The sequence below is a fragment of the Notothenia rossii genome, assembly GCF_949606895.1.
Source record: "Notothenia rossii genome assembly, chromosome: 3".
NCBI classification, from domain to species: domain Eukaryota; kingdom Metazoa; phylum Chordata; class Actinopteri; order Perciformes; family Nototheniidae; genus Notothenia; species Notothenia rossii.
In genome coordinates, this window is record NC_136901.1 from 5,694,423 (window position 1) to 5,711,353 (window position 16,931).

Sequence of the window (16,931 nt, forward strand, 5' to 3'; positions counted from 1 at the left end):
TTATTTATTTGTATGGATCCTATGAGTTTTAGAAACATGAATTAAATTACTGGTTGTTGATCAGCCCTCAATACAAGTCTCTGCATGATGCTCCAGAGTATGTGAAAATATATGAGTTGATAACCATCACAACATTTTAAAAAGTAATATTTATGATTACAGTAAACATCAGGTCTTGATCCATGATGAAAAGTAACTGAGTAAATATACCCAGGGTGTGTATATTTTTATGTATTTCTAATGTATGGTACCACTCCCCTTCATTAAAGAGGCACATATTGTAGATTTTACAAATATTGTACATTTAATTTCTATTTAATAGATAGATTATAATGTAAAGTAAAGTAAAACATGAATGTAAATTCAAAGGAACTTGTGTGTACAGAAAATATATACAAATATTGCTCCAAGGTTTAATTTTTACAATACAAACTATGTATTTTCTTTTCTTTTAACATTGACATGTTGACAGCAATGCAATTGCACATAGAACAAGATATTTCTGAAAGCCCACATTTGGAATTTTTCATTGATCACTTCTTCTTTATTGTAAATAGTTAATAATATACTCAAAATAATGAAGATAAAAGTCTTGAGAGGACACATTTTGACTCTAAACTTCTTGGTCTCTTATTTTGTAAGGTCATGTGGTTCTATTGTTTTTACATAATGCACTTAATCCCACACTGTGATTCCCATAAAAATCCCGGCTGGAATAACAAAAGGCAGTTGGGGACGACCAAGGTAATGTTAATATTTATATATTTTGTTAACACATTAAGATTACCAGAATAAAGGTAATGAGCGTTAACATGTTAGGTTTATTCAAACTGATTTCTATTAGTGGCAGTCACATGTTGGTCTCCTCCAGAATAATTGTGTTTGCATGTTCGGTCAGTTTTCACCGCAGAAGAGGTTCATCTGCTTATAGCTGCAGTATTGCCAGAGAGGGGAGATGATGTACAAACCGGTAAATGGTCCCCTTCCTCCTCCTCCTCCTCCTCCTCCTCCTCCTCCTCCTCCTCCTCCTCCTCCTCGTCATCGTCTTCCTCTTGCTGCAGCAGGAGGAGGTGAAGTCCACTCTAAAAAGTTAGTCCCTTATCTAAACAAAATGTTATGGTACTGTGTTTTCTACTACTGTGCAATTGTGATCACATATTAACGGCATGTAGGGTATTGCATAGAAAAACATTTTATTACTGATACATATTCAAATAAAACTCTGAACAATCCATTCACACACTGTCTAAAACACACACTCCGTTTTGATAAACATTGATCAGGCACAAAAATATAAAGACAGAACAAAGTAAGGCAAGTTCTTTACAAAAAAGTGTGATCCATAGATAAATATGACAAATAAAAAGGCACAAGGTATATATATATATATATAATATGTATATATATATATATAAAAAAGACCATGCAGGCACATTAGGATGGAATAGGTTGGTCTCTATATAATGGCTATAACAGACTTCCTGTTCTCCTGGACTGGCTTTGTCCGGTTTCATGCTGTAACTTAGATCATGAAGACCCTGTGTGGCCCTTGGGAAGCTGGGTCCCCAGTGTTACAGAAGACAAAACATTGGCTGAGGTAAACTGCATTTGTGTTTGAGTAGATTGATCCATGGCTTTTAAGCAGAACTCCCTTGTGATGATTATATCTTTTAAATAAAAATCCCTTCAATGAAACGGTCAGTCAAGAGGGAAGGGAAGAGGGAAGAAACACAATCTGGAAAATGTCTCCTTTTTCCTGGATTAATTAGAAAAGATCAAGTGGAATTTAAACATCTGACCACCAGGGGGAAGCACAACGTCATGAAAGTGAAGTTAATCTCATAAAAGCAGAAACACCAGTGACTGAGGGGACCCACACAGTGCAAAGCAAGAGAGGAAGAAGCCTTGCAAATGTCCGTGCCATTATTATTTAATTTTTACAATACAAACTATGTATTTTATTTTATTATAACATTGACATGTTGACAGCAATGCAATTGCACATAGAACAAGATATTTTAAAAAGCCCACATTTGGAATTTTTCATTGATCAGTTCTTCTTTATTGTAAATAGTTAATAATATACTCAAAATAATGAAGATAAAAGTCTTGAGAGGACACATTTTGACACTAAACTTCTTGGTCTCTTATTTTGTAAGGTCATGTGGTTCTATTGTTTTTAAATAATGCACTTAACCCTCCTGTTGTCTTCGGGTCAAATCTGACCGATTTACTACTTTCATCAATCATAACTTTTTTGTTTTACATTCGATTGCATTAAGGCTTTATGATATCCTTCACAGTAGACATTTGAACATATACAACTGCTGATCACCACTTTCATTGCATTTTGGATGATTTAGTCAACTTTGTAACACCCATGGTGTTCTCGGTCGAAAATGACCGCCATAAAGAAAAGGAATTAGTAACCATCCGGATCGGATCAGATCAGATCAGATCAGATCTCAGATCTCACACACACACACACACACACACACACACACACACACACACACACACACACACACACACACACACACACACACACACACACACACACACACACACACACACACACACACACACACACACACACACACACACACACACACACACACACACACACACACACACACACACACACCAATTTGACCCATTTCCAGCTCTTATGTGCCCACGCCCTCATGTGAATCACACCTGGCACACGCAATACATGTTCAGTGTCTGTTCTTTGTATATTTAGTGCAGTTTTTCATGTATACCAGTCGTCTGATACAATATTTACAGTTTGAAAGGGTGTTAAATGAAATGTGGTGATGATTAATGGTTTTTGTCTTAATGTAATAGCAGTTAAAACGGGACCGGTCAAATTTGACCACGAACACCAAAGTAAGGGGGGGGGGAAACGAAGACAATAGAAGGGTTCATCCCACACTGTGATTCCCATAAAAATCCCAGCTGGAATAACAAAAGGCAGTTGGGGACGACCAAGGTAATGTTCATATTTATATATTTTTTTAACACATTAAGATTACCAGAATAAAGGTAATGAGCGTTAACATGTTAGGTTTATTCAAACTGATTTCTATTAGTGGCAGTCACATGTTGGTCTCCTCCAGAATAATTGTGTTTGCAGGTTCGGTCAGTTTTCACCGCAGAAGAGGTTCATCTGCTTATAGCTGCAGTGTTGCCAGAGAGGGGAGATGATGTACAAACTGGTAAATGGTCCCCTTCCTCCTCCTCCTCCTCCTCCTCATCGTCTTCCTCTTGCTGCAGCAGGAGGAGGTGAAGTCCACTCTAAAAAGTTAGTCCCTTATCTAAACTAAATGTTATGGTACTGTGTTTTCTACTACTGTGCAATTGTGATCACATATTAACAGCATGTAGGGTATTGCATAGAAAAACATTTTATTACTGATACATATTCAAATAAAACTCTGAACAATCCATTCACACACTGTCTAAAACACACACTCCGTTTTGATAAACATTGATCAGGCACAAAAATATAAAGACAGAACAAAGTAAGGCAAGTTCTTTACAAAAAAGTGTGATCCATAGATAAATATGACAAATAAAAAGGCACAAGGTATATATATATATATATAATATGTATATATATATAAAAAAGACCATGCAGGCACATTAGGATGGAATAGGTTGGTCTCTATATAATGGCTATAACAGACTTCCTGTTCTCCTGGACTGGCTTTGTCCGGTTTCATGCTGTAACTTAGATCATGAAGACCCTGTGTGGCCCTTGGGAAGCTGGGTCCCCAGTGTTACAGAAGACAAAACATTGGCTGAGGTAAACTGCATTTGTGTTTGAGTAGATTGAAAACAAAACTTTCTCCATGGCTTTTAAGCAGAACTCCCTTGTGATGATTATATCTTTTAAATAAAAATGAAAACGGTCAGTCAAGTTATTAAAACGATTGGCCCGCAGAGGGAAGAAACACAATCTGGAAAATGTCTCCTTTTTCCTGGATTAATTAGAAAAGATCAAGTGGAATTCAAACATCTGACCACCAGGGGGAAGCACAACGTCATGAAAGTGAAGTTAATCTCATAAAAGCAGAAACACCAGTGACTGAGGGGACCCACACAGTGCAAAGCAAGAGAGGAAGAAGCCTTGCAAATGTCCGTGCCACGCCAAAAAGGAGTGGTAGAAGAAGAAGATTGAAATGCATGTGTTGGAAGATAACGAGCTCATTCAGAGTCCGGTGACTTAATACATCAGAGAATCCGGTGTTTGGCACCTTTCATGAGGGTGATGTGTTTTCAAAGGAAGGCCAGCTTCTCAGAGCATGAAGGACTGGGTGTGTTTGAAGTCCTGGAGACACACAGAAAATCAAGTATTAGTATCGAACGGTTTTCTACGGCATGTTTGAGAATTATGGTTCCCGAGGTTGTGATTTCAACACAGCAACATTCATTAGAGAAGTCTCAACAGCTCCTGCTTCGGTCAGCACTATGCTGATGTCACTGCTCTGAATCTAACATGAGAGGAAGAGGAAGGGAGGAAACGAGTAAACACAAAATAAAAACCTCTTACCTCTTGGGGCGGAGGGATGTAGTTGACATTGGACCTGGAAGATAAAGACGTGGGTAAGCACATTGGACAGTTTGACACAGTCACACAGAAGAACAGACTCTCCAGGCAGACAGCTGTATCCTGACTCATATTTTGCTCTGCATAAATAATGCACATCATACATGGCAAACTTCCCAGTGGGTAAAAAGGAAAGTATGACTCTGAGCAGGAATATATTAGGCAGGGGAGAGGAATGTGTAAGGGGAGTTTAGCTCAGATTTAAAGTCAATATACACTCAGTTGCCAATGTATAAGGTTCACTTGCCTAACATAATATAATCAAATACAGTAAAACAGTCCTGTAACTAGAATGACTTTCACGAAGGTCATAGTGTTTCTCGTAAAACCCAAGCGATCTGTATGGTCATAATAAAGGTTAATCGCGATGTGGTGCATTATGCAGAAAACTGTCTCTGTTATTTCACCTACTGTACCTTTCAATTGAAAAGCAAAATAACACTTGATATCTGCCGTTGAAAAGCAAACGTGAAAACTGGCAATTTGTGGTTTCACACACGGTTATGTATCAAAATATTCATTGGCCAGGTGCGTTGACTTCATGGAGTCTATAGTGGTTGCAGGAGAGGACAAAAGCCCAAGCGTATTTACATTTGTGTTCATGGTTAAACATCATGATTGCTATCAGTTTTGTATCAAATTCGAATTATTATGGCTTTTAATTTCTTCCATATCTGCCGTTGGCCTTCAGGTCACACTCACGTGTCCTCAGTTCTGTGCAGGGTTTGGCTGCTGATGTGGGCTGCACCATGACACTGGGAGATCCAAAATGACCTGTAGGGATCATTGTGTCGGCTTTAACAAAAGGAGGGTATGACTTTGGAGTGACACTACACGCCATGCTTTAATGGAGTGGAGGGGGGGTTTATTAGTAAAGTCATTGATGTGTAAGGTGTGCCACCATAACTCTATTAGTGAGGAGTTGTGCATTTCATTTCTGTATATTCGGGGTCTATCGTAATGTCACGTGACAACCCCTAAATAACGGGTGACAGAAATGATACGCACATGTTCACAGAACTAGGGTTGTGGCAACAAACCTGTACTGACATGCAGCCAATCGGGATGCAGCAGAGCTGAGCAGGTCAAGTGGTGAGCCAATCACATGCAGCAATCCAACACCCTGATACACAACACTAAATGCTTTCTGACACTTTTCTACTTCCTCTATTTCAGGTTTGTATTACACCTGTGGAAGGGCCTTGATTGATAAAGCGTGGACGTTCACTCAGAGCCTGCACGTACAGACTCTGAGGATGAAATTGGACCCTAACAAATTGCAGATTGGGGCACTTTATTTTACAAAAGGATTGTTTTAGTTAACTGTATTGTATTCATACTAAAGTAGTGCAATGTTGTGTTGCAACAAATTCATTGTGAAATCTAAAATAACCAGGTCCGCTTTACGGTTTTTTCTTTCAAGGCAGGGCTCAATCCCAGATCTGCCTTCCTATTTTGTTCACTGGTACATCAGATATCATGTCACATTGTCTTTGAGTCTTTGTGAAGAAGCCCGGTCTATAAATAGGAAGTTGACACTGACAGCTCCAGTTAGCTCACTGGGATAAGCATCAGACTTTAACCTAGACAAAGAGCTTCCGCATCAGCTGCAAGACGAGCTCCACAGTGACTCTCCATCAAACGCTGCGCAGTAACAGGCCAGTAATCAAATAACATAAAGTCAAGCGAATTAGGCCAGTCACACGAAGACATGCATTTATGTCACCGCGGTCTCTGGCTTATAAACCAGTCAAGCATCACAACGGCCTTTCGCCCACTTGTGTGTGTGAATGCACTCACAGCCCTCTGCCACGCCACAGCATCATTTTTCTATCTCCTCGATATCTAAATAATCAATTTCAAATTACCCATCCAATCAGTTTAGTTGCTCGCTATTCTTTCTGCCAATATTTTCCTCCTTGCTGATTAACGGAGGGTAATTATTCCAGAAGTGTGTTACACTCATTATTCCCCACCCCCACCTTTTTAAATGTCTGCATGTTTAGATCATCAGTCTTGCTACATTTTGACATGAATTCAACAGATGCAGTTCTTCCAGGAAGAGGCAATCAATTTACAAAAGCAATCTTTTCCCCATGGTTTGTACATCTGCTGGCGCCAATCACATGAGGAGTAGGAACACAGGCACTGCTGTGGCTCAAACACACACACATGTAGACACACACAGCCACAGCTGTCACTGTATACAGTCCTGAGTCAGCACAGACACGCAGTCTCTAAGTGCAACAACAACCCCCCCCCCTCAGTCTTAAGTGTGTGGGTATTAGCCTGTGTTTGTTCACATCAATGTTAATGCAATCACAGAGCTCTTACCTTCCTCTGTGTCCTGCCCACGGATCAGAGATAAGCATGGGAGAGAAAACACAGTGAATGTCAGTTGTTTTGAAAATAAATACAAAAATAATTGGTTGTTAGATTTTTTTTAAAGCGCAGATAACATTTAAACTACACAAACTCACGGCTGAAGAAGCCATTGCGATGCAAGAAGAGTCCACCACAGCTGCAGGCCACCACCACCAGGAAGACCACCACCACCGCTGCCACCACCGCCAAGATATTGACATCCTCTGGAGGCGGGATGGAAATAAAGTGTGAGCTATGGTCTGTTTTACGTATGCAGCAGTAAATAAATGGAGAGAGAAACCTCGATTTCATGTCATGGAAGTCACAGCACATGGTGGTAAGCATTACATCCTCAAACAAACAGGAAGGATGTATGTTAATGTAACCCTGTCTAATGTACTCTAATAACATCTCCTATAATTTATTTAGTGCATAAACTAGTTTCTTGCATCGACCTAATGTACATTACAGGATGTATTAACAAGCTGAAGACCTTCCCTAAGGAAGGCTTCATCTTTAGATCACGTTGGCCCTTGGAATCTGAAGTCCCTTCGTAAAGGTTTTTATTAGTTTAGTAGGCCTTTCCTCTCCACTGCTTCCCTGAGCTTCTCCAGTGCTGAAGGGTGTGGGGAAGAGGCATACACACACACAGGAAGAACACACACACCTATCTTCATGTGCTTGGCCTCGCACATCTTGGGTGGCCCCACTCCGTTGGAAGCCAGGCAGCTGTATCGACCGGTGTCCTCTTTGGCCACCGCTTTAAACTCCTGCATAGAGACAGAGAGGGAAGAAGAAACGTATTTATGATGAGCGTTTTAGATTTAGATCGGCTGACATGTCCATGAGCAAAAAGAACTAGCATCAAACCAAAGAGCACCTTCAACAAAACCTGACAGCAGAACTTCCTTGATTCTTTCAATAATGCACACAATATCTGGTTTGCTTACTGCACATCTTTTTTTATTGCATTCTATTTCAATGTAAAATACTGCTTTATTTTTGTAATGTTATTATAGTGTTCTCTAAATAGTTCGCTATCTGTGTTTTTGTTTGTTTTTTGTTTTACTTTTATGTATGCACCGCGACACCAAGTCAAATTCCTCGTACGTGTCAACCTGGTAATAAACCTGTCTCTGATTCTGAACCCGTTTCTGATGAGACATGATCTTGCAAGGAGACAGTGTAAACCACGTCCAAATACACACTCCTCATCCTTCCCTCATCAGACACACACTCACCAGCACTCCTGTGCGTGAGTTGATCACAAAGGTGGCGTTGGCCCGCAATGGCTGGCTCAACGGCATGCTGTTCTTGAACCAGGAGTACGTGGCAGGCGGGATGCTCTGCTGGTCCCTACAGGTCAGCTGCACCACAGAGCCAGTCACTGCCCCACTGGGAATTTCACAGGACGGGGTGTGGGGGGGAACTGGAGGGCAGGACAAGGAAGGAAATAAAAGAAACATAAGAAAAACCTGGAGAAAAAAAACAAGCCGATCTCATAAATATTTGAGCTGTTTTTTCTGTCATTGATTTTGTTTACCCAGGACTTTGAGCGTGACGTTGGTCTCGCCCAGTTGGACGGAGTCGTTAGGAGCGCTGATCTCGCAGCGGTACTCCCCAGCGTCCTCCTGGGTCACCCTCTGCAGCGTCACCGTGGCCCCTTCAATAGACGCCCGGCCCTCAAAGGGAGCTGGAGGAAAGGACAGAAGGTCAGGGAGCACCAAGAGGAAATGTCTAAAGTCGATATGCACATTTCTTTATCCATAAATAAACTAAAAAGGGACATTACATTCATCCTAAACCATGGTCTTAGTTTTGTCTGAGAAAAGATAGTATATATTTTTCTTTGTGTGATGTGCAGATTTAGATGAAAGAAGTCACACAGAGCTTGTTTTGAACATTTCACAAGTCAACGCTCTTCTAAGTGGACTTTGATGCATTTCAACAACAAAAGGCTCAGGCCGGACTACCTTTAAACCTACTCCGGCTGTAATAGGGAAGAGAATACTTGATCAATCTGACGACACGACAGCTAGTGTTTCATTTATTTCAACCATTAAATCCATACCCTTAACCCCGAAAGAAAGGGTCAAGGACGTTATACCACACCTTTGAATTGTCCATCATAGTACACGAGGGAAACACCTCTGCCCTTCTTCTTCCACTCGATGCGCGGGTTCTGGTCTTTCTCGGTGCGGAACGTGCATGACAGCACGGCATCTGAAAAAGGGACACCAATGAGATATTTATGGCAGAATAGCGAAGCCTTCAATCAGGGACATTTTTAACTGCTCGGTCTATTTATAGCCTTGTGGTTTATTCTGTCAGAGTGAATCTAACAAAGCAGTACAAGGGGGGGATGTTTTTTCTTTGCCTCACCGGAAAACTCTTGCACCTCCACCTTGTGGCTGTCTGTGGACACAGAGACAGGAACGGAGGGGGAACCTGGTGGTGGAGAAGAAAGGGGAGGGGGAGATACAACAAGAGGGGTGAGAGCATTTCAAAAATGCTTTTCATCCATTAGAGGGCAAGGTGAATTGGGTAAAGTGCTCCACATTGCCCGCCAACTGCGAGAGGAGAATGCTTAATGGCTGTCTTTGGGTTACTGTCTGAGGCAGCCAGAGATCTCCAGGAAATCCGAAGTGAGAGCAGGATTACTACCTGCTCCGCTCTAATCCGGAGGGGTTAAAGACCCGTGTTGCCGTGGGTTTATTTAAACGCAGGTTAGGTGAAGGTCCTCAAGCATATCAACAGAGGCTTGTCCAGATTACCCTGTATGAGAGGCATTAGTTAAGAGGCCGACGGCACGCTGTCCAGGTTTGCTTCTCCAGACGTCTGCGTGTCACTGATACCACCAACCAGGAAAAGGAAGCAGGGGCAACTCTTTCCTGTGTCCTGATTGGTTTACGGAGCGGATTATTGCCTGGCCGTCAGGCCGTTAAATACAGGTTCATTGCAGTTGAAGGTTGCCTGAGGGAAAGAGGGTTAAAAACATGCACACTGTAAGAACAGCAAACACTCTCAGCTGCTGCACCAACACTGTAACGTCTCCCAGAAGTCTGCAACTTTAAGTAAAGAGAGTTTTTCTTAAGGCTGTGCATTTTTGAAATTACATTATAAATGTTGAATGGACCTCTGCGGTACTTACTCAGAACATTAAAGCCTGTTAAAAAAAACGTTGGTGTATTGAAAATATACACATATTCTGTAAAGTCTAAAATACATTCTCTGACACATGCCTTTACTTCCTGCCATTGTTTCTGCTGATGCCATAATGCGTACAGATTAGAATCTCACAATCTCGTCAATTTAAAAACAAGAGAACAGTTTCCTGTTTGTCAGTCACTTCCTGTGTGGGCCCATTGTTACTGGAGTTAGATGTGGGAGCGGTGACATGGAAAAATGGAGGGCAAACTGAGACAAGGGGCAGGAAGTGAGGACAGAAAACAGGCCATGTTGGGCGTCTCCACAAACTGAAGCTGGTTAGAAAAACCGAAAGGTCTCTCTCGCTTTTTTTCCACGACAACAGCTATTTTAAAATAAACCTTTAAATAAACTACAGCCTTTACAATAATAATGTCTGCCAAATGTCGCATTCTTTTTAAAAGCTTTTCCTGAAGTTGGCTCAATTTATAGCAGCTTCGCTTACTTTGCGCTAAGTGAATTAAAAGTGCACACTCCCTGCAGACGCTCCCTTTTCCCGGCTCTGCCATGTGTTGACTTGTGGCGGTGTAACAGGATTATCCTCGTGGCCTTGGCTCCGTACTTCGACACCCTCTGAGGAGCATTGTCTCACGAAAGGATGAGCATGACGAGGGAGGGAGATACAATGAGATTAAAAAAGGCACGACAAAGGAGAGATGAGCGGCCCTAAGAATAGAATACAAATGAAGTGGAGTGGAGGAGAGTGAGGCGGGTGGAGGTTAGCGGAGGGAGACTTGCAGGAGCATGAATAAAAAAGAGAGTGGGATTGAAGGCGAGGGAGATCCTGTCAGACAGTGGGACTGTGAATGGGAGACGCTCTTGTCACATAATGTGAGACCAGGCCTGCCGCCACCTTCGACTGTGTCTCTTTGAGAAGAAGAAACCAAGCGGGGCTGACAACATGCCCGCACTTTACCGCTTTTGACTGACACACACACACACACAAAAAAAATTAGGCTGTGCATGTGAGGCCTGTGTCGTGCTCTTCTACTACGAACACTGTCAGCTTCCATGGCCTCAATTAAGTGAAGAAGTGTCGAGGCAGACAATGAACACATGGCGAGATTGGATCCTTTCACAACTGCATGGTGGGAAACGTTAACATGGTGTAACTTTTTAGATGAAAAGACGTTCTGTCTAAGAAGCCGACAAGTAACATTACTCAGGTTAGAGACAAATGCATGATCCGTGGCATGAAGGGGAGCACTGAGCACTGGGTGGCTTTTCAGTGGCTTCTGTTGCACACATGAGGTTTTGTCTGTATTGCAAGGTAACTAACTGTTGTTGGGAAGCAGGATTATAACATAACATTTGGAGAAATTGTCAAAACATATATATAGGGACAGCAAAAAACATGCACCATAAAGAAGTATATATTATATTTTCTTTGCATTAAAGATATTTATAGAACAGGACAGTCAGTCAGACCCAGACCCATTAAATGCTTCAAGGGCATTTACACAGGCCTCAGCAGGATCATTGTTGTCTTGTAATAAAGTGCAAATACTTTTACAGTATGTCTCATTTTCAAATAAACGTAATTGCATATATTCAGCACTCAAAACATAAGGGTACTAAAAACAGCAAATGGCATATTTACAGTTTCGGCAACCAAGAGCTGTCTGTTGCCAGATTTCAAAGTTAGTATTAGGCCCAAATTGAAGAAAATAATATAAAAAATCTCTAGTCAATAGGATACTTTGAGTTCTAAACGTGATTTGATCATAAATGGTTGTCAGACTTTATACTGGTACATTAGACTGAGAATTGGCTCCGGGTATGTATGACTCACAAACTGAAATGGAAGTTAGAAAAAGGCTTATATTGATTTTTAAATCAAGTTTTTCCAGCAGGTTTCTGAAGATCCTCCAATATGGCCTCAGATACAAGGGTAATTAAAATGCTTCTGGGATGGACCGAGCAGACAAAGCGTCCACACACACACACACACACACACACACACACACACACACACACACACACACACACACACACACACACACACACACACACACACACACACACACACACACACACACACACACACACACACACACACACACACACACACACACACACACACCTCGTATCAACATCAAGCCTCGACAGCTTAAACTCACAGAGGCACAGCCTGAGCAAAAATAGAAAGATGGCACGCTCGCTCCTTGGCACGAAGCTTTCCTCTCATTACGTGGTCCGTACAGAGTGTTACAGACACTGGGGTTGGTGTTGCCAGGACTGTGGCGAGGTCAAAAGCATGGCGCAGTAATAATTAAGGCACTTATTAAAATTAACAGGACAAATGGAAGAGGAAGGGAGGTATAGGCCCATAGGGCGTATCCTGCCCGGCTTTGTGATATAGATAACGTGGAAGTGCACACGTTTCAAGGGGGGGGAGAAAAACAGGGAGGACTGACCGTGTGTGTGTGTGTGTGTGTGTGTGTGTGTGTGTGTGTGTGTGTGTGTGTGTGTGTGTGTGTGTGTGTGTGTGTGTGTGTGTGTGTGTGTGTGTGTGTGTGTGTGTGTGTGTGTGTGTGTGTGCGGTGTGTGTGTGTGTTCCATTTGAACAAAGCCTCCCTGTGTGACTATAACTCTGTGAGCAACAGCTGTCTGTGAGTGTGTGAGGTTGAGATGGGGGGTGTCTTTCTCAACTCACAGACAAATCAAAAACATTCCCTCTTTTCTTTTTTTTCTTTTAGGAAATACACTCGACAGGCGTTCATCAGGCAGATTTGAAGCTGCTCTGTTGACATCTCTGTGTGTGTGTCTGTGTGTGTGTGTGTGTGTGTGTGTGTGTGTGTGTGTGTGTGTGTGTGTGTGTGTGTGTGTATGTGTGTGTGTGTGTGTGTGTGTGTGTGTGTGTGTGTGTGTGTGTGTGTGTGTGTGTGTGTGTGTGTGTGTGTGTGTGTGTGTGTGTGTGTGTGTGTGTGTGTGTGTGTGTGTGTGTGTGTGTGTGTGTGTGTGTGTGTGTGTGCAAGATGAGTGATTTCTGACGGGTTGTCCACAGCGGGAGTGGACACACACACCTCTGTGAACTTGTGACCTGGTAGTCTGGCAGGTGGCAAACACAGAGTAAAATCTGCGTCACTCACTCTCACTGTCTCATAGCATCCATCCCACACTGCTCCTGCTCTCCTGGAGGCACTATCTCCTTTTTTCCATCATGGAAAGGTTGCCTTTTTGCTTTTTGAATAAATGAGTTTTATCCTGTTCATCTCCACTTGTCAGCATCAAAACACCTCAGCGTGAGGATAAACAGTTTGACATTTCTGGTTGAAATCCAAACCACTGAGTTCGCGCAGTGATCCCACACCTCTCCTGCCAGAAACAGGTGCCTGCTACCACCATGCTGCCCACACCCTTGGGTGGCACCCCGCCAAATACACCTTTAGGGCTGTTTTCTGGATCTAAGGGCTTCAACTAAACTGGGAAACTGCGTATTAACACTGCAAAAAATGTATGTTCTGAATAAAATAATAAAACCTGAAATAAACTGTAATTAAATAAAACCACTATCTCAAAATAGTTAAATTCACTAGTTGAAAAAAAATAAAGGTCTACAGCACACACTATAATGACTTTTTCGGGAAAGTATAGATTATAAATAAAAGATTGGTTAAGGCGAGCACTTTTATAATCAATTTCATAAGTGTTATCTTGTGGAGGGTTCAAACGTCAATTCACGATTTCAAATGTATTTTTTTGCTTTAGAAATAAAACCTTAAGAAAATGAGAGTACTATTTGAGTAAGAAAACATGTTAATCAAATTAAGTCGAAGAGCACAAATTGAACTGCATTTTTTTCTAGGTATAGATCCTCGACATCCATGGACAGTTAGAATAAAACAGAAATCCTTATAATTAGATCAATTAAAGTGCATTAAGCTATCAGGCACTTAACTCTATTTTCTAAGCATTATCTCTGAGAGAGATAGTAAGGAAGGAAGCAAACAGCCAGCGAAGCAGTGAGTAATTCTGAACACTTTCCGTTACTTACATTGCATCAGTAAAATAACAATAGGAAGATACAGGGACGTCCCCTCCATTCTCGTCCACAACTCTGGCAGAGTGTTGTCTTCCCTGGACGGAGCGAGGATCCCGAGCCTCAGCTTTCTTCTTGCACTTGTTCACAACTCTCCAATAATTCATCCAGTTTCCAGGGAATGAACTGATCTCCGGGGGGAAGCGAGCGGACCGATCCGGCGCCGAGCGGAACCGGAGCGAAGAGAAGCAGAGCTGAGAAAGCGGATTATCTGGATGCCCTCCGGGACAGATCGGTCAGAAACACCGGGGTCCTGGCTGAGAAGTGAGCCTCGGTTACTATGAAAGATGCGGTTGGACGTCCTCTCTCCCACTGGGGTGTGTTGCTCCTGCGCTGGGTGAGGGTGGAGAGGAGAGAGGGAGGGAGGGAGGGAGGGGGGGGGGGAGCGTTCAGACGAGCAGCGCGGCGGAGCGGCAAGAGCGCAGCGCGGTGTCCAAGAGGCGCACTGCACTGACAAATGGCCAAATAACGGGAGGCAACTGCGTGGGCATGGCAACAAGGTGTGGCACGGATCTTACCGCACCTTGAGAGGGACCCGAGGTGACCCTAAAGTTGGTTTGAAATATCTTCATTTATCTTCAGAAGACTAAATATTGTCTTTTTATGACTGTCTTATTCTATTTAAACGAGTTTTATTTGTAAGGCAAGGCAAGTTTATTTATATAGCACATTTCAACACAAGGAAATTCAAAGTGCTTTACAAAAATGAAAGACATTTAAGAAACATATTATAAAAGGGCATTTAAAAACAGGCATTTAAAAACAAAGATAATAAATCATGAATAACAAAGGTACATGAATTCAAGTTACAGTGCAGTGTGAGATACACACATCTGAAAAGTTTAGGTCTGACTCAATCATTGCTAACCTTTTAGCAGAAATAGTTGTATTATATTGGTTGTTTTTGTAAAGCACTAAATAATTGCCTTCTGTTTAAATGTACTAACAAACAGGATGTGGCCCATGTATCCAAATAATTATAAAGGAGTGCCCCATGGAAATATTTGTTTACATAAATTGCATTTATCTCTCTCGCTCGATCCCACGCCCACTTTAGCAGTGAGCTGTTGACGCCTGATAAGCCAACACCCCTGCACTTTCATCACGTACAGCGCCCATCGTACAGGGCAAATGAAAAGTGTAACCGGGGTGAACTTAATTATGAATGTTGTTACATCAAGGCTGAAAATTAGGATGAGCGCAAACACTCAAAAATGTTTTTTGCCCTCCCAGCACACCTTTTTTTGTGTATATATATTAATAATTTAAGATGTAAATGAATTCCAGTTTATTTGTAGTACTTTCTATTTTTATTGTGACATTTGGTGGCATCAAAGTGTGCATTTGATACAGATAATGGAGCAGTTGCTTTAGGTCCACAGTGTATATCCCTTGAGGTCAAATAATGAGATTGCCTTACCACAGCATCTGGCTCTATATCAGACAGGGCTATATGCTAAATTGCTTTAGTGAGCATTTTGTGTCCTGCGGTTCTCCGTTTGATTCTGTGACTAACTCTGCTTCTGTGAACACCCCAATCCGTGACTCTGAGCAATGTGGTCTGGAAAACCCCTTCAGTTTTACTCCTTTTACTGTTAATGTTGCTCATGAAGCATTAACCAAGTTAGATCCTAAGAAACCGGCTGGCCCGGACAACGTAGAACCTTTCTTTTTAAAGATAGCTGCAGATTTTATTGCTCCATCTCTTACTTCTCTTTTTAACCTCTCCCTCAGCACAAACACAATCCCAAAAGTATGGAAGTCAGCTTATGTCTTGCCTTTGCTAAAAGGAGGGGAGGCCACCTTATTAAATAACTATAGGCCAATCTCTAAATTGTCAGTTCTGGCGAAGGTGCTCGAACGCCTCGTGAGTGAACAAGTAAAGGAGTTTTTATGTATAAATGATATCCTGTCTAAACATCAGTCAGGCTTCAGAAAGAAACATAGCACCATCACTGCGACAATGAAAGTGTTGAATGACGTTACGAGTATCTTAGACAAAAAGCAGAGTTGTGCAGCTCTGTTTATTGACCTTTCCAAAGCGTTTGACACCGTCGATCATCACATCTTGAAGAAGAGGCTACTCAGTATTGGTATATCCAGCCATGCAGTGGGGTGGTTTGTGAACTACTCTCTGAAAGGTCCCAATGTGTTCACTTTGATGGGCTTTCTTCTGAGTGGTTAAACATTACTAATGGTGTTCCTCAAGGTTCTGTTTTAGGTCCACTTTTATTCTCCATCTACATCAACAGCTTAGGTGAAAATCTCGATGAAGCTACTTTACATTTTTATGCGGATGATACCGTGATGTATTGTGCAGGTCCCTCCAATAAGGAGGCTGGTGTTAAATTGCAGACTGTTTTTAACATTATTCAGATGCAGCTCTCTGAACTAAAGCTGCTTTTAAATGTTGAAAAACTAAGGTAAAGCTCTTTTAAAAAGCTAAAAAGACACCTGTTTTGGATATTGTAACTGCGCAATGAAAAATACTTGAAGTTGTTGCCTGTTACAAATACCTTGGTATCTGGCTTGATGATTGTCTCACTTTGAAACTTCATGTCAATAATCTGCTTAAAAAGCTGAGGGTTAGACTAGGTTTCTTTTTCAGAAACAAGTCCTGTTTCTCTTTTGAGGCCAGGAAAAGGCTCTGTGACCTTTTGACCTGTGCTGGACTACGGTGATGTGATCTATATGAATGCACCTGCC

The 16,931-nt window shown here is 41.8% G+C and overlaps 1 protein-coding gene across 1 annotated transcript; it reads right to left on the bottom strand.

The window, feature by feature from the left end:
* Window positions 1-1,176: 1,176 nt before the first annotated feature.
* Window positions 1,177-14,458, bottom strand: LOC307032019 (junctional adhesion molecule 2A-like). Its single transcript, XM_079669684.1, is given in 12 exon segments — window positions 1,177-4,333; window positions 4,556-4,589; window positions 5,315-5,386; window positions 6,947-6,959; window positions 7,093-7,200; window positions 7,644-7,746; window positions 8,218-8,405; window positions 8,520-8,669; window positions 9,089-9,199; window positions 9,359-9,424; window positions 14,181-14,274; window positions 14,276-14,458. Coding segments are annotated over 12 exon segments (1,029 nt in total). The 5' UTR covers window positions 14,333-14,458; the 3' UTR covers window positions 1,177-4,300.
* Window positions 14,459-16,931: the final 2,473 nt, after the last annotated feature.